Source organism: Poecilia formosa, unplaced genomic scaffold (assembly GCF_000485575.1).
Source record: "Poecilia formosa unplaced genomic scaffold, Poecilia_formosa-5.1.2 Scaffold127, whole genome shotgun sequence".
In the NCBI taxonomy this organism is placed as follows: Eukaryota; Metazoa; Chordata; class Actinopteri; order Cyprinodontiformes; family Poeciliidae; genus Poecilia; species Poecilia formosa.
In genome coordinates this window covers 993,217-1,015,979 of record NW_006800066.1, presented here as the reverse complement: position 1 = coordinate 1,015,979, position 22,763 = coordinate 993,217, and the positions used below count along the sequence as shown (strand labels likewise).

The 22,763-nt window shown below is 39.2% G+C and overlaps 3 protein-coding genes across 4 annotated transcripts; all 3 read right to left on the bottom strand.

Moving 5' to 3' along the window:
- Window positions 1–249: 249 nt before the first annotated feature.
- On the bottom strand, window positions 250–2,531 carry dnajc8 (DnaJ (Hsp40) homolog, subfamily C, member 8). The gene is made up of 9 exons (XM_007561460.2): window positions 2,422–2,531; window positions 1,887–1,988; window positions 1,732–1,788; window positions 1,509–1,575; window positions 1,227–1,321; window positions 1,067–1,138; window positions 878–969; window positions 696–771; window positions 250–613 (listed from the first exon to the last, which is right to left on the bottom strand). The coding sequence occupies exons 1-9, from the start codon at window positions 2,491–2,493 to the stop codon at window positions 494–496; spliced, it is 753 nt and encodes a 250-aa protein (XP_007561522.1). The 5' UTR covers window positions 2,494–2,531; the 3' UTR covers window positions 250–493.
- Window positions 2,532–3,557: 1,026 nt separating this feature from the next.
- LOC103144457 (heterogeneous nuclear ribonucleoprotein R) lies at window positions 3,558–11,948 on the bottom strand. Of its 2 annotated transcripts, XM_016676113.1 has the most exons (15): window positions 11,754–11,948; window positions 10,909–11,069; window positions 10,696–10,814; window positions 10,491–10,598; window positions 10,269–10,382; window positions 9,859–10,035; window positions 9,508–9,643; window positions 9,196–9,401; window positions 8,971–9,120; window positions 8,767–8,888; window positions 7,729–8,267; window positions 5,861–5,921; window positions 4,183–4,243; window positions 3,871–3,987; window positions 3,558–3,725 (listed from the first exon to the last, which is right to left on the bottom strand). In XM_016676113.1, exons 2-12 carry the CDS (start codon window positions 11,063–11,065, stop codon window positions 5,887–5,889), a joined length of 1,863 nt encoding a protein of 620 aa, XP_016531599.1. In that variant the 5' UTR covers window positions 11,066–11,069; window positions 11,754–11,948; the 3' UTR covers window positions 3,558–3,725; window positions 3,871–3,987; window positions 4,183–4,243; window positions 5,861–5,886. The 2 variants fall into 2 exon arrangements, with proteins under 2 accessions (XP_016531599.1, XP_007561521.1); XM_007561459.2 differs by lacking the exons at window positions 3,558–3,725; window positions 3,871–3,987; window positions 4,183–4,243; window positions 5,861–5,921 and having other exon boundaries at window positions 6,836–8,267; window positions 11,754–11,947.
- An 831-nt stretch (window positions 11,949–12,779) lies between these two features.
- On the bottom strand, window positions 12,780–16,125 carry atp5if1 (ATP synthase inhibitory factor subunit 1). Its single transcript, XM_007561457.2, has 3 exons — window positions 15,939–16,125; window positions 13,163–13,275; window positions 12,780–13,074 (listed from the first exon to the last, which is right to left on the bottom strand). Exons 1-3 carry the CDS (start codon window positions 16,008–16,010, stop codon window positions 12,933–12,935), a joined length of 327 nt encoding a protein of 108 aa, XP_007561519.1. The 5' UTR covers window positions 16,011–16,125; the 3' UTR covers window positions 12,780–12,932.
- Between the last annotated feature and the right edge of the window lie 6,638 nt (window positions 16,126–22,763).

Genomic DNA, 22,763 nt, shown 5'->3' with positions numbered 1-22,763 from the left:
GTAGCTTAAAATCTGAACCAGATCAGATATGTTTGTATTTCTAATTAAATATAAACTGTAAAGACTACACCATGAGTGTTTGGCATCTTTATTTAGACAAATACATTTACGCTCTACACTTTAAAATACTTTAGACTGTGTTTGTTTTTTTTCCAGTAGTACATTTAATTGACACACTTGCACCGTATCGTTTCAGATATGCAATGTCCAAACTTTGCACTACCAAAACAAACGTTTCCCAACCTTGTAAAGTAGACTGAAGATCGAGCTTTATTAGGGTTCGAAAAACAAGACATTTTTGTTTGAGTTACATTAATGGAAGATGCATTGTCTAACTCTAATCACAAGTATGTACAATAGAAAATGAAGTACAAAACTACATTTGTCGGGATAAGGAGCCTGCCATGTGATGCATCAGATTGCGGCTGTGCTGACTGCAGACAATAAGGTGGGGATTCACAGAACATGACTTTATTTTGACAGTTTTCCAGCATCATTCCCTCTGCTCCATCTTAACTTTTGGGGGTTTGAGGAAGGACCTGTTCTTTTTCTCTTTGCTTTTTCCTTTGGTTTGGAAGGTCCTCCAGCTGTCCACGCGTCCGTCTCGTGATTCCTGCATAATTTCAAAATGAAATGATTGAAAATATGAAAATCAACTCGATGTTCCCAGTGTGGATAAACACAGCAAAGCTCACCTCAAAATTCTTCTGCCATTCTCTTTCCCGCTTTGCCTTTTCCGCTGCCTCAATTTCTTCTTCTCTTGCCCTTTTCCTGGTTAAACAGGATTTATTAAGAATATTAAAAACTCACTAGAGGAACATTTACCTTTATGCAGTCCTACACACAACATCCAGGTTCTAATTACATAGCTCTCTACCTTTCATGCATTTCCTTCGCTTCCCTTTCCTTCCTTTTTATTTCAAGCTCAGCAAACAGCTTCATGGTTTGTTTGTACACAGCTTGTCTAAACTGGAAGAAACAAACAAAAAAAGCATAACAAAATATCTCTGTTATATTTAGAATTGGTCAACCAGGTAATATTCCCCTTAGAGGTTGACTGACTTACCATGTCAGGGTCGTCCTCCTCCACATCCTGCGGTTTGCCATCTTTCTTTAGTTGCTTCTTTTTCTGCTTTACCTGTTAATGACAGACAATAACTTAAGAACAGATGCAAAAAGGGAACTACTGAAATGTGTCTGCAGGTAAGCTGACAGATGCCACTCACCATATGCTCCACATATTCTTTTCCTGCTTGGATCACATCAACTGCTCGCTTTTTCTGTTCAGGATCCAGTAAGAGTTTGTATGATTTGTCCACAACTGGGAAACAATAAGTTAAAAGCTGTGTGGGTCAAGCTGCATCACCGACCAAAACTGTTGTTTTTACTACAGACGCATGCTAATAAGACAGCAGAGTTTGCTCTAAACCGATTAAAGCAAACAGCAGGATAAAGCTGAATAAGGCTACAATCTTTAACAAGCGATATCTGGACAAGAGTATTTGTACCTTCAAAGGCTTTCTGTGCTCTCTCTGGGTCATCCTGATTTTTGTCTGGATGGACCAAAATGGATAACTATGCAATAAAAAGAGGGAGATAGAGGTTAAAACATTCTGTACCTGATCATCCATCTGGTGTCAAGTACTTTGAGTTGCCAGTATGACTGGAAAAGTGCTATACAAGTTCAGACAATTTAAAATTTACAAATAAAAAAAACTAATATTTTCTTGCCGCCCTAAATCTTTTCTTCAGCTCTTCGTCTGTTGCTTCTGGATCGATCTGCAATACCTGAAATAAAATCAATAGCTAGTCACATTTACTGTGCAAACAAACAATATAAGTCGTATGCTTTAAAAAATCGGTAAAAACATGAAAACACCTGTTACCTCAAAGGGGTTGAGGTTGAAGTACGATGATCCAGGTCTTAGCAACCTGTCAATCTGCTGCTTAGACGTTAACACAGAGTCCCTCTTCTCAATCTGCTTCACCTATCGAAAAACATATCCACAACACAAACCATCATGATTTATTTAAAAAAAAAAAAATCACCATGATCGTGTTTATGTTTGTTATGGAGAAAAGTCTTGTAACACAGAACTAAAGTGAAACACTTAATGTTCACCTTAAATGACGGCTCTACTGTTATTTTATTGTATTGGTTTTCTTTTTGTATGTAATTTGGACTTTTGAGTCTGTAATAAAATAAATGTATCTATAAGCAAGTACGAAATAATACAAATGTGTAGTAGTTTGCAGATAAAACAACCCATCAGTAAATGTTAGCATTAGTCGTTAGCTGATGCTCACACCTACTAGGCCTAATATGACCTGAACAAACGAGTTATCGACACAGACTTTTGTAGAAATCAAATAAAGCAGCAAGCTTCACAAAAACATTGAAAATGTTTTAATATTTCATACCTCGGTATAAAAGTTTTGAAATAATTCATCAGACACACTCTGAGAGGAAGATTCTCCTCCAGCGGCCGCCATTTTCGCTCAGGTTTACATGTGACGTACTGGGTCACGTGACTCGCAAAACCTTCCAGGGGCAAGGCGTCGAATGTCCGATGACGTCAGATGATACGGGGACAGCGCAGTTCGTAGTTCAGGTTTTTCTTGTGATTCAAGACGAAATACGGGTCCTTTCTGAACTTCTGACAAACGATTCTGTTGAATATATCCCTCTCCAAAACAAAGTTTTCCATTGGTGTAAAAAATATTTAGGTTTATAACGCCAAAAGTCGCAGTTGGTTTCATAAGACGTTTTAGTTGCCATAACACTTCACGGTGTGTACTGACGACCAGTCTATTTAGCCTTTTTACCCCAATTTACTGAAACGTCCTGTAACATTTGCAAATCTTTAGCTACTCATTGAGAATGCTCATTATGCTTATTTTTACATAGTGCCAACTCAAACAAACAAAATAAATAAAACTATGAAACCCAAAGACACTAAATGTTACTTAAGTTATCAAGGTTTGTTCAGAGATGTGGGAAGGAAGGCTCTCCTGTAGCAGTCAGTCTTGCAGGAAGTAACCTCTGACTGAAGAGGATCTTCAGAGTTGTAATGTTTCCACAACAAAAGGTGAATTTCACAACTTTTTAAAGGGCCCAGTTAATGGCTTTATACAAGCCAAAACATCCACACTTGATATTTCCAATACAACCCAATTATCTATTTATATCCACATCAAAATACACTAATTTAAAGACAAATATTGTCAACTGGTCAAAAACAACAAAAAAGAAATCTAAAGACCAGTATCAGGTCACAGTCATGTCTTAAAAAAGATTTTTAATTTATAAACATAAAATATTGAAACAGTAATACAGAAGGCAACATGGATTTACAATTTGATGCACAATTCATTTTTATTTCATTCTCTACAAGGCAACATTTATCAGACCCACCATGTTAAATTTTTATAAAAAAAAAAAAGGTGTAACTGATTACTTAAGACTATTTCATGTCTTCATGTATTAAAATTTAGATTGAAGTTGGGAATAGTTATTGTGAAGGGAGTCGTTTCCCCTTTTGTTCTAAAATAAATTTAAAAAATTGTTAAAAAAAAAGATCTAGGTTAAAAAGGTAAAAAAAAAACAATTTAGATAAATACAGTACAATTAAAAGCATGGATTTTCCTTTTAATAGTAATTTTTGAAGCTGGATAAGGAGCATAGATTTCTTCATGTTGAGGGGTCTGCTTGTCCTCCTTTCTCCCTTAAATATAAAGAAAACTCAAGTTATTATGACTCATTCTCTAAAACTAAAGCTTATATTTTATTTTCATTCTATGTACACATGGATAAAAAGGTAAATCTTGCTCTGAATAAGCGCTTTTAGATTGTTCACCCTTCTCCCTTACCTTAAGGAAATCTGGTTACCCAAAACTCTGGAGCTCTGTTAGATCCATCTTGAGGTGGGTGAAAACCTGCAATGGATCTGGCTTGCACCAGCTGGAAATCGCTTCTCTGACCTGGAACTAAGACATGGCCACACAGACAGAAAGATGCTGATGAATCAGTATGACCATCAATACCAGATCATGTGCAGAAAGAGGAGTTGTCCCTTTTGGATTCCATTTGTTTAAAGAAAACCCTTTATAACAAACATCTAAAATCAGTTTAAATGGCACATGTTTAATTTTTCTGAGAATTAGTTAATAACGAAGCCTTACCAATCACTTCTTTCCAATTCTGTGAACTCATTCACATGGATGTGGGCAGCTCCTTTACTGCCTGGTGACAAGAGGCAACATAAACACACAGTTCTGATATGAAAATGTGCTTTAAGGACACCGCAGCATTAACAACTAGCCTTCTTTTGTTGCATTTCCCCACATATCCCTCACCCCACTTTTACCAGTGAATTAATGCAGCCCCCATGCCGCCATCTGGTGGTGGTGAAAGCTAAAGACGCCTATTTTTGTGTGCAGCCATTGTTCTGCAATCAGTCAATCTCGGAAATATTTAAACCCGTTTCTCCAGTGATGACCACAAAAAAACTGATAAGGCTCTCTGCTTCGAACAGACTTGATAATTAACTCAATCTCCAAAGAGCTGCCTCGGACAAAGAAAGGGATCACTAGTCACGTTGCATTCAAGCTGCTGCCCCTAGTGGCCACGAAGGGTAAATATCCAGCTCCTCCTACTTGCAAAATGCCTTTGCAGACAGCTGCAGTGATTTTGGTGCAGTGAGTCAAGATATGCAGCACATGTATGCATGTTTTCAGTGGCATTCTGTTTACCAAACCCAAGACATTATGCGATGTTGGTTTTTATTAGAGTTTGAACCAAGGGCAATTTAATTCCTAAAATTGTCCTCAAACTTGTTTTGTTTTAATGTGAAAACATTAGTAGATTCAAAGGAATACATACTGGTGATATGTCCTATTAATAGCCTAAACAGAGAAAACTTGGACTCATCCTCTTTGAAACTTGATAAAAAGGTACTCTACTGTGCAAAAGATTTTAGTACATAATCTTCAAAAACAAAATTGTTTCAAAGAAGCTAGACTTTCTTTGGTTCTTCAGACTTTCTCGTGGTCTTATAAAGCTTTTGGCGCTTCGTTTTTCATGTTCAGTCTTGATTCTACCAATCATTTAGACTAAAACAGACACTTATCAAGGTACCAATATCTTGTTTTCTTTGTGTTCTGACAACTCATTTCTGGTTTTGGATATCAGACATGATCAAAGGAAAATTAGCTGATTTTTGATTAATGACCAATGAATCACTAAAAAAAAAGGCTCCTAAACTCAAAGGATGAATGTTTTTTCCCCTGCTCCAACTTGGAAAAGAACCCATTTTAAAAAAAGGAACTTTATGCATTCTGTTGCAACTGTCTAGAAGAACCTTTTAGTATCTCTAGCTGTACTTATCTTAAGGTTTTCAGACAGACAAAAATTTGACTTGGGTAATCAACCCAAGCACAGCATTCGTCAGGTTTCAGATGTGTGCAGGATCCCCCCCCCCCCATTTTTAATGACTTTCAGACGCTGTTGATCTGTCTGAGTGCCTGACAATCGTTTTGTTCTTTACTAGTTCATGTGATCCTAAAAGTGAATGGAGGGTAAAAAAAAAAACTGCAGCATATTCTCAAATCCAAGGCATCCTTCAGTAGGACAGGAGTACTGTTGATCAAAACGATTTTTAAAAGATGGCAAGAAAGTCTGAGCTGCATTGGAACAAATTATGAATTGGTGTTTAATTTTTTGCACAGTAATATCAATAACTGATTATATAAACAAACAAACAAAAAAACAAAACAAAGAACTAAATTTATGTTCAAGCTTCTGAAGTGATTATAGTCAACTACAGGAGAGGAGGCAGTACTCTGTACAAGGCTGGCTCACCCTCAAGTACCGTTCAGGTGAGTTCCTCACTCTAGTGGTGCCGCTCGCTTTGCTTCTCCACCTAGGCAGGTTGGAATAAGAGGACAGACACATGAAACAAAATACAAAACAATGACACCAACAGGTAAAGGCTAGAGAATTGTTATTCGTCGTGGTAAACACATTCTCTCGGGTGGAGCATTCTGTGAGCGAGATTATGTTTAAACAATGATAAACCTCAAGATGGCCAGATCCTTGGCATCTTTAAGCAGGAGAGAATAGATTCTCTGAAAGCAACAAGATCAAGTCAAATCAACGTCGAAGATCTATTCCAAGTCAGTGTGCGTCACACTTTGAGTTGAAGAGTTTTAAGTGCTCACCATTACTCAAACTTGTTCTCAGCTTTTCGTTTATTTTACGGTGCACGTAATATAAATGAGTTCATCTGCAACCAACTTCATATTTGAAACAAATGTGTACAACTAGGGAGCTTAAAGAAAATACAAACCTGTTGGAAAAGTCTTTTTTTTTTTTTTTTCCATCAAGTCAGTTAGGAATTGCAGCTGCAAAATGTGATTAGGTCATGTAAACACCTGATAAGCAGCACATATTCTTCAGAGGGATAAATACTGCTTCTTCCTGTGTCTCGAATGGCAGAAGAAAACATTTGGAGAAGGTAGATGACAATAGGTTTAAGAGAACAGTTTGAGAAATGGGAACAATTTTGGGGAATGTTTGTGTGAATTGCTAATTTCACCATCAACAATCGGTGTGTGCAGGAAATGCAGCAGTGTTACTGAACAAACATTTGAAGGATAGAAGTTAAAACCCTGTTTAATCCAGACAAGGTCTCCTGTTCTGTTGGACTCTTGCAATTCAAGTTTATTTGCGGTTCTCCCTAGAGGGGGAAAAACAATTTGACTTGGGGGGGAAAAAAGAAAATTCTTCTTTTGAATCAAAGAATCGAAGTTATAGATCAAATCACAACACTGAGTTTGAGGTTCTGACAATGGACTGATGCTCATCTGGGTTTTATTGAAACGGAACAAACGTAAAAGTTATAAATACAAATAACATCAGAGAACAAACTGCTATGGCTCTTAAGGTAAGCCAAACCAATTCCTACGGGGCAAGTTGAAAGAAAACATGGAAGTTATGTTATCAGTTTAAAAAAAAGAAAGAAAACACAATTTATCTATCTCTAGAAATGCTAGGCGTACACTGGACATTACAAAACTTTTATTCTTTTTTTTCCTTTGGTGGATTCTTTTCTCCACCACTGCAAAAGAAATGAATACGAAGCTCTAACCATATGCATTTATTTACAAGCATGATCCTAAACTACTATAATAAACCACAAATTAAAAGGAGTACAAGAAGGGGAAGGGAAATGGGAGCATGGACAAGAAACTTCCTGCAAGGCCATGTGTTGTATTTAATGTCCAACCAAATTTTTGAGAATGAACGTCCGCTTTTTTGTCAGTGTTCTTTGTTGGCTTTAAAAGGACCAGGAACAAAAATTTCCAATAAAATTGTACTTATTTTTAAAGATGTGTCCCAATGTAACCGCAGGAGTAAGAAATGACCACAACGGTTACGTTCATTTCTTCAGCCAAAAGGATTTCCAGCCAATCGTCTTGAGCCAATTCTGCAGTCTGTCCATTTTTCTGAGATATATGTATATACAGATTTTTTTTTTTCATGAGGGATGAAGAATAAGAAGAATAAAAAGTCAATCAAAAAATTGTGGCCAATCTCCATTTTTTTTCTTTTGTAGTTTTCCTCTTTTTTTTTGTTGTTGCCAAATACCTTTAGGTGCATCTACTTCCACTGTTGCCCATAAGAATCCTGTGAAAACTCCATGGTGTCATTACTGTAACCATAGTTACCGGAATAGTCGGCCCCTTGCTGCAGGGGCTGCTGGGCGATGGGCTGGGACCCCCAGTTCTGTTGGTTGTTGGTCTGACGGCGCTTGGAGTCAGGCTGGTTAAATACGTCGGCCTTCCTCTTTCCGCCGACGTTGCCCCCGCGATTGCCTCTGGCACCGCGAGGACCACGGCCCCTCTGAGGCTGGAAGGGGACTCCCCGTCCTCCTCGAGCGCCGCGCGGGCCACCAAGGGGTGGCCCTCTCTGGGCAAAGCCGCCCCGGCCTCGTGTCGGAGGAGCGCCACGGGCTCTTGGAGGTGGAGGCCCACCCCTGGTGGGGCGAGTACCACGGCTCCTCATGCTGTACATGTCTTCATAGCCGTAGTAAGGGTCTTCATAGCCACCACGGTAGTCATGATAGTCATAGCCATAATAGTCGTCATAGTAGTCCTCATAGCCATAGTAATCAGGGGGATAAGCATAGCCCCCTCGGCCACCACGGCCCCTTCCTCGGCCCGGTGGTGGCATGCGAGGAGGGGGGTAGTAGTAGTAGTCATCATACCTGCGGGGGACATAAATATTAGATCTGTCACACAACTGACCGATCATTAGGGCTGAAACAACTAATCGTCAACTAGTTCAGTAATTGATTAATTGCTAACTGGAGCATACAGACTCAAAAAAAAAAAAAAAAAGACCATTTGCTGCAAGAAAAATACTCTCAGAGCAGAAATTAAGCCAAAATGATGCAAGGAAGTTTTATGTTGGGCATTAAAGATAAAAACAACAAAAACTGCTTTGTCTGTAAATATGGTTGACTCAGAACTCCTCAAGTGGCAGATTTTGTTTAACCCGGTTAGCATACATGGAAGCAATGCTATGCTATTGCATTTTAGGCAATAAAATGTTTATTTTACTTGAATCATTTATTTTAATGCATTTCTAGTATTATATAAAATAAGTGCAGAATTTGCGAGTTTTTCTATTCCATTAATCATCAGAATAATTGATTACTGAAGTAATCATTAGCTGAAGCCCTATCAATCATGTCACTGACTCACCCGCCACCCCTGGTGGTCTGTCGGGCTGCTTGGCGCTCTTTTCTCTTCTTATCTGGGGGCTTCGCCAGGACGATCTCGATTTCTTCCCCTCCAAGCTCTTTACCATTCATTTCCTCCATAGCCTGAACATCATTAACAACTAATTACCAATTTAAACAGAATCAAATACACAAAAATCCTTCAAACACGGAAAGAATTTCCGACCTTTACAGCAGCATCCCTATCTTCAAAATGGACAAAAGCGTAATCCTTCAGCTTTTTCACTCGTTCTAGTTTCCCGAACTGAGAGAAGGTTTTCTCCAGAAGCTCCTCTGTCACAGATGTAGCCAGTTTTCTCACAAAGAGCACTTTCACCTGTGATTACAGTAAATACAGTAAGTTCCTGGAAACCATAAGGCTGGGAACGGATTTTAAATGTGAACCGCTCACTTTTGCCATGACTTCTGGGTCAGGCTCAGCAACAGGGTCAGCCCACTCCACTGTCACCGGGTTCCCCCAAACTTTGACCTTTCCACTCATTAGGCGGCGGCGCGCCTGAGCTGCAGACTTGTGATCTTCGTACTCGAGGAAACAAAAGCCCCGGTTCTTCTTCTTGTCATCTGGCTGGTGATACAAGATCACATCTTGTAGCCCCTCTGTAACATAATTCAAAAACAGTTTTTATTACAAACACAAATGCCTATCATAATTACAAACTTATGAGCTTTTAAAAGACAATTGTTTCTTTGCAACTGAACAAACCTGTGACTTTGCCAAAGTCTTCTAATATACTGTCTCTTGTCTTGTTCTTTGGAATCGATCCAACAAACAGGCGATTGTTTGCAACAGATATACACACACCCAAGTACTTCCCAGGGCGGATTTCGTGGTTATCACACTGGAAACAAAAACACATTTGCAAAATCTTATCAGAAAATCTCTAGTAGAGGAGATTTCGAGTAAAAGCAGTTTTTTCAAAACATTTAAAGACCAAAACAAAAAGAAATTAAATATAAATGGTCATTACTCGTCCTATTAGAAAAAAAAAATAGCATCAGTTTAGTTACAGCTGAACGACAAAAATCACTATTTGATTGCACAACAACTACTTACAAGCTTCACGGCCTTTTGCGCATCATCTTTGTTACAGTAAGTGATGAAAGCGTAACCCCTGTTCTGACCAGATAGGGGGTCCATCATTAACCTCAGGTCCCAGATGGGACCAGCAGACTCAAACAGTGGCACAAGCTCATCTTCATATAAATCCCTGGGGATCTTTCCAACAAACACCTGAACGAGAACAAAAATACACATTTAAAGTTTTAATGTTGAAATACACGATGAGGTCATTTTATCAGGCAGAGGTCAACAGTGTTGGTTTCAGATTTTGTAGTTTCTCTTTATCCGTCTGACAGAAGAGAGAAGTATTTTTAATTATAGAGAATTCAAGTTTGAATTAATGTGAAGTTTTCTTTCAATAATGGCTACAATACAGATGTTATTTCTTTAGACCAACTATTGACCTCAGTTCCGATCCCTGGCTGCGTGCCGGTGAACACGCTCTCAGGAGGAGGACCGCCATACTTCCTCTGCCCTGTCGTCACATCCAGAGTGTAGCCTGTCCGCTCCAACAGAGCCTAAAGGTACATACAAAAGAATAATGAAACTGTGTTTGCAGGGGAATGTGACATCAACATTTACTCTTGGGGTTCTGCACTATAAATCCCACTTAAGTTACTAAATACCTTTATTTTTGCTTCATCTGGACCTTTAGTCGACTCCTGGACCTTGCTTCCTTGTTTTTCTCGCTGCCTGTATGTCTTCATGACTCCACAAAGGAAAGCACTTTTATTCTACCAAGAAAAAAAAAATCCCCACAAATTAGTACAGACAGCAATAAATAAAAAAAACAACTGCCGCTAAAGCAAAACTCTGAAACTAAGCAGGTACCTGAACATGGGATAAGTCACTTTCTTTAAATTGCTGCAGGACAGTAAGTGCTCCTTCTTCATTGAACTCTCGCAGAGCATCAATAGCCCTTTCATCCAGGTCAGCATATGCCACCAACCCTGCAAAAAAAAAAAAAAAAGACATGTTAGCTACAATCAAATGAAACACACTTGAAGGTTTGTAGTCTTCTTTTGTTCAGTTTTAAATATCCACCTGTCTGGAAGATGTTATCTAGACTTTCAGCCACTTTCTGAGGAAGCCCAGCATCAAGGAGAGTTTGATAATTTTCTGTATGTGTTGTTGTCACATCCATGGGTTCCTCTTCCTCCTTTGTTGGAGCAGAACTGCCATTCACCTCAGTGGCGGCCATTCTTCTGCAAGGAAAATAAAAGACAAACAAGAGATTAAATCTTATTCTGGTCTAAACAATGTAGAATCAGAAATTCCTACAAATAAAAACAAGATGGCAGTAAAAAAAAAAAAAGATAAATTCTGATTCTTATGATTTTCTTTAAAATAGAGATAATTTATTTTTATAATACAAATTCAGTTTATGGTCACAAGAACCCAATTATCAAAAATCCACATTTTAATCTGAAATTTCTTAATTATAATACAAGTGTGAAATAAGCAAGTTGGAGCAACCTGTAAAGCAAACTCTTCAAATAGTTTTAATAACTGTAAGCAACGTGGTATGGTTTCCGTTTCGAGTTAAAATAGCCCGGGCTCTCACAGAAACCATCGGCACCTACAGTCCCGCCCCCTTCACATGCAAGCCAGCTACTAAGCTAAATGAACATGTTTCTTATGCAAGATCTACCCAGCATGCGATAATACTAGATAACCTAGATTACACATACAAACGATCGAATAATTTATTTAGCATATTTCAGCACATTAGCAGCGTTCAAGTATGTTTCCATCCTTCCTCCGAGAGCAGGACCAGTTGCTAGCCTCCTAGCTAGGTATGGAAGCTAACAGGCCTCACCGTGCCGAGAGACACCGTCCACAAGCCAAACACACAAAGGGCGCAAAAACGGATAGTTAGCAAAACTTACGGGCAAAATTCAGGCAGTCAACCGCAACGCGCTTCAGGACGTGAAATTTTTCTAATCCCTTACGGACTAAATCAGCAGAAGGACGAGTGTTTGTGTTGAACCCACGAGACAATTTTCCAGACACCAACGGTCTCGTCGTCGGCTCGCCCGAACAACGCAGCCGCTAACCAACCATCGCGAGACATTGAACGAGACTTGATGAAGGGCAATGAGTGTATGGCGGGTTCGATTTTTATCGAAAGCGACTGTAGGCGCCCTCATGTGGCGAAGAATTGAACAGAACACCTTTAAATGCAACAGCAGAAGCAAAGAAAGTGGCCGTCAAACGGAAAGCACTCGTCTACAAACATTGGCAATTTTTAATGTAAAAATTAAAACAGGTGCATTCTTAGACTTTTTCTGTGTATTAAACATTTAAACTAAGACAAATATAAGCAAATTTTATCAAAATGAAAAATTTGTATTGTGATTTTCTACAAAAATCTAAAACATGGATTTATGTATTCGGCATCCTTTACTCTTGTATCCCTTAAAAAAAAACAGCAAATCACCTAATTAGTAAAATCTGCAATTTAATCTCAGTACAAATACAGCTGCTTTATGAACAACTAAATTGAACCATAGTAAACAAACAACTTCAGAAAGACCAAGGAACACAGCAGGTAGGACAGATAAAGTTGTGGAAAAGCTAAAAGCTGGGTTTCATTATAAGACAACGTTCTCTGTAATGAAGTGGGGGTTCACCAGCTGCTCGAGTTGAAAAACATGCATGTTAGGTTAAATGGTCTCTCTAAATGGCCCTAAGTGGGGATTATATGTGTGCTCTGTAGTTCATCCTGCATCTCTGATAAGCTGGCCTCAGGGTACCCAGCCTCTCACCGATGACTGATGGAAATGTGCACCAGAGCTTTGATAAGTGGGAATAGACAATGGATGATTAGCAGCTTAGCTCTGTTCTATACACACTAGACAAGCTGGAGTTTTCCCTAATACTAAGAACACTAAATAAACTGACAACTGGACAACTCAGGAAGATGAATCACTTTATTGTTTCAGCCCTTAGAACGAGGTCAGTATAACAACTCATGATCACAAGATCTGCCTTGACCAGCAGAGGAAACAAGTGAAATTCAACAAGTGGTTGCACTCAGGTAATAAATCAGAGTAGGCGTCGCTGCCTCAGTCGTCGTGCGACAGCTTTCTGATTTTGCCCTTATGGCGGTCGATCTCCCTTTGTAGGCGCTCAATCTCCTTTTTATGATGTTCAATCTCCTCTCTGTGGTGCTTCCTCAGAGCCTCCATCTGCTCCTTCTCCCTCTCCCTGCAAGTAACCAAAATTCAGAGGGGTCAAAAGGCTCACCTGGCACACAGGTTAAGCGCAGTTACCACAAGGATAACCAGTGGCTCACCTGAAGTATCGCTCCTCTTCTGCCGCTTCCCGCTTTCCGAATGCGCCTCCTGCCGTCCTCACAGATCCTCCACCTCCTCCGCCTTTCCCTGCTCCTTTGCCCAGCTCACCAAGCTGATGGACACAAAAAGCATTCAGTTGAATCATTTGTTAGATGATTTGAGTCTCACAACACATAGGGGCTTCATTCTATTACCAAAAAAAAAAAAGAAAGAAAACAGTCCCTCTCAGATGAGTAGTTGATATTACCTTTCAAAGAACAAATCTTTTATGTAGTGCAGTTTTTAAAACTTTGACACTTTGTGTTACGGATACCTTTTTTAAAACTCGAGTATTCTCTATTAAAGGGACATTATTACACATTTTCTAGGGGCATAGTGCCATTTCATAAGCAACAATGTTACCTTAATTTGTTATAAAAATACTGTATACATGAAATATGACTTAAGAAATTTGACTTTGTAGCTTAACGCCCTGAAATCGGGTTTCTGTCTCTTCAAAAGCTCCTGCTTTTTCTGAAACTTCGTCTTCAGGAAGTCATCGCAACATTGCTTCTCTGTTAATCCTTTAACAATGTTTTTTTACCAGCGTTGCACTGAGAAGTAATTTGTACAATGAGCTCAGCAGACGCCCAATTCCTCCAGGTGTTTGCAAATCGCTGCTGGCTCTTCTGAAGGAGCTGAGTGGGGAAATTATGGAGAAGGGGAGCTTGGAAACTGCAGCTTGAAGGAGGAGCTGTGTCTCGAAGGCGGAGCAAGGTCCACCCAGGCGTTTTGCACAGCTGAATGGTTGCCACGGGAGATTAAAAGGATTTCTTAAACATACATTAAAGAATCAAAGCAACACTCTAGATATGTTTTTGATTAGAGAATAACATAACAATGTAAATCTTAAAAAGGAGGATTTTTACACAATACTGCCCCTTTAAAAGTTAGATTAAGACTTAGTTCTGTATTTTTAAATTGTCTTTAGATATTCTGTGACTCTTGTCCAATCTTACATCAAAACATTGATTAAAATAATAGAAATTCTCCTCTCTGGTTTAAAAATAAAAGCTGACCTTCTTTCTCTATTATTAACCAGAAGAAACCTGAAAAAAAAACGGATTATGGTGAAGAATAGCTCCCACCTGCAGTGGCTTCTTGTGAACTGTGAACACAAAAGCATAACTCACTGACCCAGTTTTTGCTCAACTGCTTCAAGTCCTCGGTTGGCTTGAATTGGTGAGAGCGTTTAACAAATGCCACCTTCCCTTACCTTGTGCATATTATGAGGTTTAATAAATGAAATTTGTAGTTTAATGATTACTGATTATGTAGGGATGGACAGGATTTATTCATTTGGATTCTGATTAATTGAACCCATTTGTTTCTGTGCAGTGCCTTGAAATAACATTTATTGTAATTTGGTGTACAACTTAAGTAAAAAGAATCCAAATGCTTAGGCAAACAAAATGTAGCATGAACAAGAACAAAGTCTGCATCTACATCTACTTTTAGTAGATCTTATTGTTAAATCTATGATCACAGACACCAATTAATATTTCTTGTTAAACTATCAATCTTTTTTTTGGTCATTTTGCATTTCCATGCACTATTTGAATTGACAACAGCGGACAAAGCATTAAAGGCCTTTCAGACTGAGTACAACATATGCTGGCCTCTCCTGAGGGCCGAAATCATGAAGGTCAAGGAGACAGGTGGACTTTTCACAACCTTTAGCTTGTCACGTCTGCAGACAGGAGGAGCGCTGCTATTTTATATGCAGTGTGCATGCATACAGAACAGTTCTGCACAGTCAGATGTGCTCCAGTCCAGGCTTTTCTGTCTTGGTGGGGATTACCTCCTATGTTGGCTGCACAACTGTTCAAAGTGTGACTTATTTGGTCAAAGTCCAACTTGATTCTTAAGTACTTCCCTCTCTCCCCCACTCTAAAGATTCATGTCTGAGTAAACGCAACAGCGTACATTTTATTTCCCTTCCCACATACTCGGATCAACAACCATATTTACTGGATCAAATCAAGTCATTACATATAAAGCGGGTCTGTATTCGGTAAAGCCTCGACATGAAAACTCTCCACTCTTGGGTCTAAATCCGCAGTCCAGCATGCACAGGAGGGAATCCAGTTTTTAAACTGCACCCTTTGATTATTTACTTTTCCTTCAAATACATCATTTTAAATACGTGTAAACAGGACACCTGACTGCAGAAGATTTGAACATGCAATACTGCCAGGCATTGAATCAGACTGTGTACGTTTGCAGGGGGGGAGGAGCTGCTGAAATGTCTGTCAGAGGCTAAACCAAAGCCGAGCACGCAGCCTTTACTTTTGTTGGTTTTACTATGTTTAGTTGTGAGTTGTGATAAGCAAACAGATTTGGGTCGATTGCTGACAAAAGTGGCTGTTTAAACACAGTGTGAGAAAACTTGAATGCACTCCCTCTGCGAAAGGTGCAACGATTGATTGCTGGGCAAACAGGACTGGAGTTATGGATACAAGAACGTTAACAATAAGCAAACATATGAGAGATTTCTCAAATGTTTCAATTTCATTTTTTTTAAAATTCAAAAGTAATTTGTTTTAAAGCACTGGCTAAAAAGTGAAATCCCTGTTAAAAAAAAAAAGTTACTTTAAACACCCATAACGCAACTAATATAAGAAGTACAGTGTAAAGTAACTGTCAAAGCAGAAAACTGACTTTGTTGTGTGCGAGTGACAGATAAACTAGGCGAGCTAATGCTAACCTCATGGAACAAGTCCCCCAACCATTTACCTGGTCAGATGACATCCTGATCTGGGTGGCGATGCACCTCTGCAGGCTTCCCCTCAGAAACAGTCGCGCCATTACCTGTCAGACACAACTAAATTCCGCCTCAAAAGACGCCAAACCTGGGCCACCTCCTAACCCAACAACTTCGGGTGAGAAAAGCGGAAATTTGAAGTAAACGTCTCCAAACTGGGCGTGGAGAAACTCCAGCTGAGAGAGGAGCGTGTGTGCTCAGCGCTGCCACCGCATAGCGAGGGGGAGAACTACAGTGGAGGAATTTATGTTTGAAGATGTTGCAAAGATTTGTGTAGTGGAGAGCAGTTGCCCCACATTTAAATGTGCTTAATTATGTTTTAATGTGAACAAAAAAAAAAAAAAAAAAAAAAGAACAGGATTTTTATTTTTTTTTGAATAAACAGCATCTTGCAGGAAAATGTGACCATATGGATCATCAAGAAAATAAATACTGCAGAAAAAAAGTAATTATGCCCCTTGAACTTTTCATAAATGTAATTGTATTTCATTGGGTTTATTGCAGGCTGCATGGTGGTATAGCTGGTAGTTACCTGTTGTCTTGTTAATAAACAAGAAGGTCATGGGGTCAAATTCAGACCTGCAAGGAGTTTGCATGTTGTCCCCATGCATGCGTGCTGCGTCTTCCTCACACAGTCCGAAAACAAGACTGCTAGGCTAATTGGTCTCTGTAAATTATGCTAACATATAAGTGTGTGCATGCATGGTTGTTTGTTCTGTGTGTCCCTGTGTTGCCCTGCCCTGCCATTGGCTGGCAACCTGTTTGGCAGCTTTTAAAGTTGTTTCTAGTTGTGGCACATTCTTTTTGATTGAACAATGCTCAGAGACAGTTTTATTAAAGAACCCTACTTTAATTCTACAGTGCAAATGCACTGCACTGCACTGTAAAGATTTTTTTGTTGCAAAAACTTAAAAAAAAAAAATCATTCCTGCCTTTCCTTCTGCTTCAAAAACATGCACCATTTTGCAGTGGGCTATCTCTTTAAGGCCAAACATCATTTAACCAAATGTATGGATTTAATGTGTCAAAATGTAAAACTAGCCACTGACTGTCAATTTTTTTGATAGCTAAAGTCTACCTTCCTCTGCAAAGGAGCAGGGAAGATGGATGATACTGAATACTGGAGGAAAACCTGTTAGAGCCCTCGAGAAAGACAGCAGTAAAGATACAACCAGAACTACAATGGAATAGTTTAGATCATTTCTAACATCTTAGAATGGCTTAGTCAAAGTCAAGATCTAAATACAATGGATTAAATATGTAAGGCCTTAAAGAAAATTGCTGTCATGCATACAGCAAAAGACATAAAAAAGTGGGAACATGTAAAAAAAACCAACAACCTAGAAGTATGAATACTTTAGCAAGGCACTATCCTTTCCTGATGGACACAATTTCTGAATGTTTTCATAATTGTACATTCCTTCTTAGTTTGCATAGAGATTTAATTTGAGATAATATTTACATCTAAGGCAAAACAAAGAAGTTCTTGCCATTTCATTCTTCTGTCCAAGCAATAGTTCAGCTTCCGGACCACTGTGGAGGTGATTAAACCTTTCCTATTCACACGATACGAATTACTTCAAATCTAACGCAGATAAGTGGGAAAACAGCCTTCTGTTTCTTTTCACAGATTTGTTCCTCTGTCTGATGTCATTTCACTGACGTTTGAAGCAATACAAATGATATACGGAGGGTGCTCGTCTCTCAAGTGCTGGATGAGACACTCTCAGCACCACAAAGGCAGGCTTCGCACTGCGAGGATAGGAGGTGGGTGTTCAGTACAGATGAGTCATGTTGGAGTTCCATTGATGAAGAGCACCCCAAAGCCCGACAGAGCTCGGCCCGGCACAGAGCCGCATGAGCTCACCATCACCGACGAGCCCGTTTCATCGTCTGAATCCACGGGGGGTGAAGGTCGACGAGCCAGTGCTGGCGTGGGGTTTTGTGCTGATGACGTGCTGCATTGTGTCAATCCATTGAGCCCAGAGATGACCCTGATGATGTGGAAGCGCTTCTGCTGCCCCACCGTTTTTTTTGTGCAGCATCCTTGGTCTGTAAATAAAGAAAGGAAGAACACAAAAGACGGAAAGGTTGAAGGCCCGCTCGGGTCTTAGAAAAGGAGCGAGCAGCGGAAGAAATGCTTGTGCTGCTAGCTTCTTTTCCGACGTTTATTTCCGATTATTGAGTGACATCTTTTCTCTCAGAAGTGACAGGAAGCAGTCCAAATGAGGCAGTAGCAGCTCTGCAACAATTGGTGGCAGTGTGCACTTGTGCAAGCAGAGAACGCCGACTGTGAAACGCGCAGAAAGTAAACTAAAACACTGACTGTGTGTCTATATGTTTAGTCATGCTTTATAAACTCTGCAGCCAATATGTATTTTGCATTGTCACACATCATGCACGTCCATGTTTGCCATTTTAACTTGTGCAGTCATGATGAAAACATCGAGTTCTTATTGCAGAAATCAAATTAAACAATATTGTCCTTCTCTGCCACATATCACAGAGAGTGTTCTCATTTTGTTACAAAAGCAGATTGATTTTTTTTTTCACGTTTGCAGAACATTATGTGCAGAGTGAGAGACCAAACATGAAGGCCTGATGTCTACATATGGAACAAAATGCCAGGTGCATTTGATAAATGCATGAAAGGGAGAGAACTATTTCAATTTCCACACATTTTACTGGGGATGCAACACAAAAATTACAGTAAATGTATAATTTTTGCATAATTTACCAAATGCATGATTGCATATTGTATGTGGGTGCATTAGTTTTACATGTGTTAGAATCTCTGTTGTATATCTGCTAAATAAAGTTTTTTTAAAGCCTTTTTCCATGTTTCTTTGCTCTTCTTTTCTATCCATGACCATATATGGCCTTCCGGTCCACCGGATACACAGCAGCCAGTTACCTACATGCTGTCTGAGCTGCGCGCCTCAGTGGCTCAAGTGTTGCAAGAGGAAATTGTATGCTGCCAGCAGCGCTAACCTGAGCAAAGACAGAGTAAGGTCATGCAGATGAGATAGAGGGGTACAATGCAAAGGTCCTGTTTCATAATTCCTGCCTGCAAGGATGATCATTTAAATCATTTAAAAAGCTTGTTTCTAGCATCTTGAATTTCATTTGCATGATTCCATCAGCAGAGCTTTTTACTGCTGCAGGCTTTATAAATTCACTTGTTTGTCGTGGATAAAGCTTGTAGTCTGCTTTCCTTTGCCAGAGCATCAATAATTTCAAAGAACATCTTAGCAGTCCTACCTGCAGGATAAAAGCAGGTCGATGCATTTTGCTCTGTTCAGGATTTTAACACACGTAGAAACAGATTCTACGATTGTGTTGGTGTGGAGATCTTGGAATGGAATGGAATGGATCTTGGAATGCATTGTTCCTTAAAATGCATAATTGTAATAGTCTATCAAAATCACACTCTTCACACATGAAAATTTGCCATTTAAAGCATTAGGATCATCTCAATTGAACATTTTCCACATTTTAAGTGGAATATTATTTATCCAGCCTGTTTCCTAAAACTATCAGTAGCCACATCTGCATGTTTCCTCTGACGATACGAGACCTACATTCGAGGGACTTAATCCAGCAAACGTAATTGCACCGAGCTGAATAATTCAGTAAGCATTTAAATCTGGAGAACAAACCCTGCTCAGTTCACAACTTGCTTTGCTTCATGTGCGTTCGCCTTTGTCTTTCTCAGGGTCTGTTGGAGATGAAATACATTGGTGTTAATAGCTCTCATGAGCTGCCTGTTTGCTGCCTCTGTTGCTATGGCAACTACCAGGACCGATAAGGAGGAGGAGGGGGGGTCCAGATCCTTTGTGTTCTCTGCATACAGGGTCCTTTCGATGGGGTTGCAGCTCAGATGTTGCGTGCTGAACCTGCTGTCTGTCTGAGAACATTACAAGTTTTCTCCTTCGCTTCGGTGCATTTTTTTCTAATCATCCATGACAGTCACAAAACAGTAAGTGCATTTCTCAAAACAGTTCGTTCAAACCGCAAAACGCCACGGACCATCTACAGAAGCCAGTCTCTTTCTCAGAATCCTTAGTTCATCCCTCAAAAGTAAAAATCTGCGTCAGTGAACATGTCAGCACCTCAGAATGACAAGTCCTTCTTTCTTTGTGTACGGAAAAGACAGTCAAATTGATTAGTCATGTCGTCAATACATCCCTCCGGAGGGAAGTTCTCATGTAAACTATGGCTAAAGTTTTGACTAAAGTCAGTTGTAAGTGTGGGGGATCAATGGCAAGATTCACATTTGAACTGTAACGTGTAGACAGAAAACGTCATCGCGATACAGAAAGGAAAAGACAGCACTGCAGCACAAAATGGGAACATAAGACAACTTCCTTGCAGCGCTGTAGGAATTACAGTGCAGTCGTTCTGTTCTTCCTGGCATCAACATTTTGACCAACATGACATAAGCAATTGGAAACGTAGGAAACGGCAGAGGATTTCACATCATCACTTGCATGGACGTGCCAAATTCGATGCAACATTTTCACCAAAAGCGAAAAAACTGTTTGATATGCACGTGACACAATGATTTGAAGATTAAACAAGTGGCTTTATTAAACCTCTGAGAGACAGATAAAGCAACTAACTGCTTTTACAAATGCATTTTTAAAGGAATTATTCATATTGGGAATACCAGAATAAAATTCTGTGTTCCTTATTATTCTTTCCTGAAAATGCCTCCTAAATTGAACATTTTCTCTGAGGTGAATCTAAACCTTTGCAGTTATGCTCAGCTTTATGCAAACTATGTTTCTTATGTTTGTTGTAAATAACTTTGTACTTTGCTTTTGCAGAATACTGTGAACATATTAAAATTGCAAAGAGCATATGCAGTAAAAGTGTCAAGCAACATCCTCAAAATGATACTCAATTACTTCACTTGTAATAGTAGATTGTAAATAGTGTGTAATGCTGTGTTGAGCATTTTCAGTTACATTTGACAGGATCTCACTTTTTTTTTGCATTAAAACACTTCCATAGAGAATTGTCATAATAATAATATATATAAAAAAACATGACAAAACAATTTGACTATGTTGCTCACAAATAAGGTCTCAGGACTCTTCATATAGATGACAGAAACTTCCATAGGTATAAAAACTTGCTTTGGAGGATTGAACTATTTTGATTAAATGACATGCTTTGACAGCTCAGTTTTGCAAGTTGCACTAATTGTTTAGAGAAATCCACCAGCTCTTGTGCAAATGTTAATAGTGACGTGAGAAATGTACCAAGGCACCTGAGGGAAGCTATAATTTCACCCTCTGATGGAGAGTATTATTCTCTGTGCTAAAGCGGTCATTTAAGGGTCAAACAAATCGGAGGTTCTGTGGTCAGATGGTAAGCTGACAAAAGGCCCAGAAAACATATGTATGCATATGTCTAGATAAAGGAATAACTTAGCTCACTTCCTCTGAAAACAAAACCCTTGTGGGTGCAAGTATCCCACATCATGTAGATTATATGTCTGTTTTCCTTCCTGAATGATTTTTGCTTTATTTCCAGCTTTCATGGCTTAACTATGGGCTGTTCAGGTGATTTCTATGGTGCAAAATATCACTTTAAATTGCATGGCTAATAATACTGAAGATAGTCATTTGATTCCATAAGTGCAGTCAGCCCATGGGGTTGGCGTACCATGGGAACAAAGTAACGCACCCCAGGATTCCAGCTCTCAAGAGCAAGTCGGCATTTCGGTGTGACGCACAAGCACAGCTGTAATCCACCACAGCTGACTTCTTGCCTTTCAGAGAAAGACCCACATAAGAAGGAGGTCCATTTCTAAATGCACACCGGCGCTTTAGTTCTTCTAATCACTAGGGAAACGTACAAGGAAATCAAAAGATGTGTGGGCAAAAGAGAATATGCTGGTGTGAGTATGTATGCATTACTTTGTAAGGTCAGCAAGAGACCACTTATTTTCCTCTGCAAGTTTGCACCTGAGTATTCTCTCACAAGATTATGTGATTGCCTTGTTTTTTTTTTTTTTTTTGTTACACTTTGACAGTTGAGCTTCGTCTAAAACCTGCTGAGCTGGAGATGATAACTCTCAAGTTCGTGCTGCTTCGTTCTCCGATTATGCACAGTTTTGAAAAAAAGAAAGAAAAATGTACCAGCAGCTTAGGTATTGCCAGAAATTTTTAGTAAGGAGCTAACATTTTATTATTATTTTTTTTATTGAGTGATGAATGCTCCTTTCAGACAGTTTCACAAATGCTCATGAGAAAACTGATGTTACTCAGATTGAAATAACGCATTTGGTCAGGTGAAATCTTCACCCACAGTAAGTTTGCTTGACTAACTCACAGAGCAGTCAGAATGCAGCAAAAATATAAAATACTGAAACAGCTGAATGTCATCCTTGATTTTGAGACATTTTGATTATTTTTATGAAAGCAATGAAAGTCAAAAATTCAAATCTCCAGAGGTCTCACAGCATCCAACTTGTTTGCAATCTCACACTTCCCATTCTGATAGACAGACATGGTTTGAACTTCCTCTTTACTCCCACTCTGGATTCACATCACGTCCTTTCAAATTATTAGGGATTTGTAGCTGTAGTTAAGGTATTACTTGAGTTGTTGTGACATTAACCATTTGCTCCCAGTTGTAAACCACCTTGTTGCTACTGGTTATGCATCTTAAAAAAAAAAAAAAAACACCAAAAAGAAAAAAATAAATAATCAAACATCCAAAAGAAAAGAAAATAGTCATCCAAAAAACAAATAAACAAAATCCCTGACAAATAGTTAAACATTTTT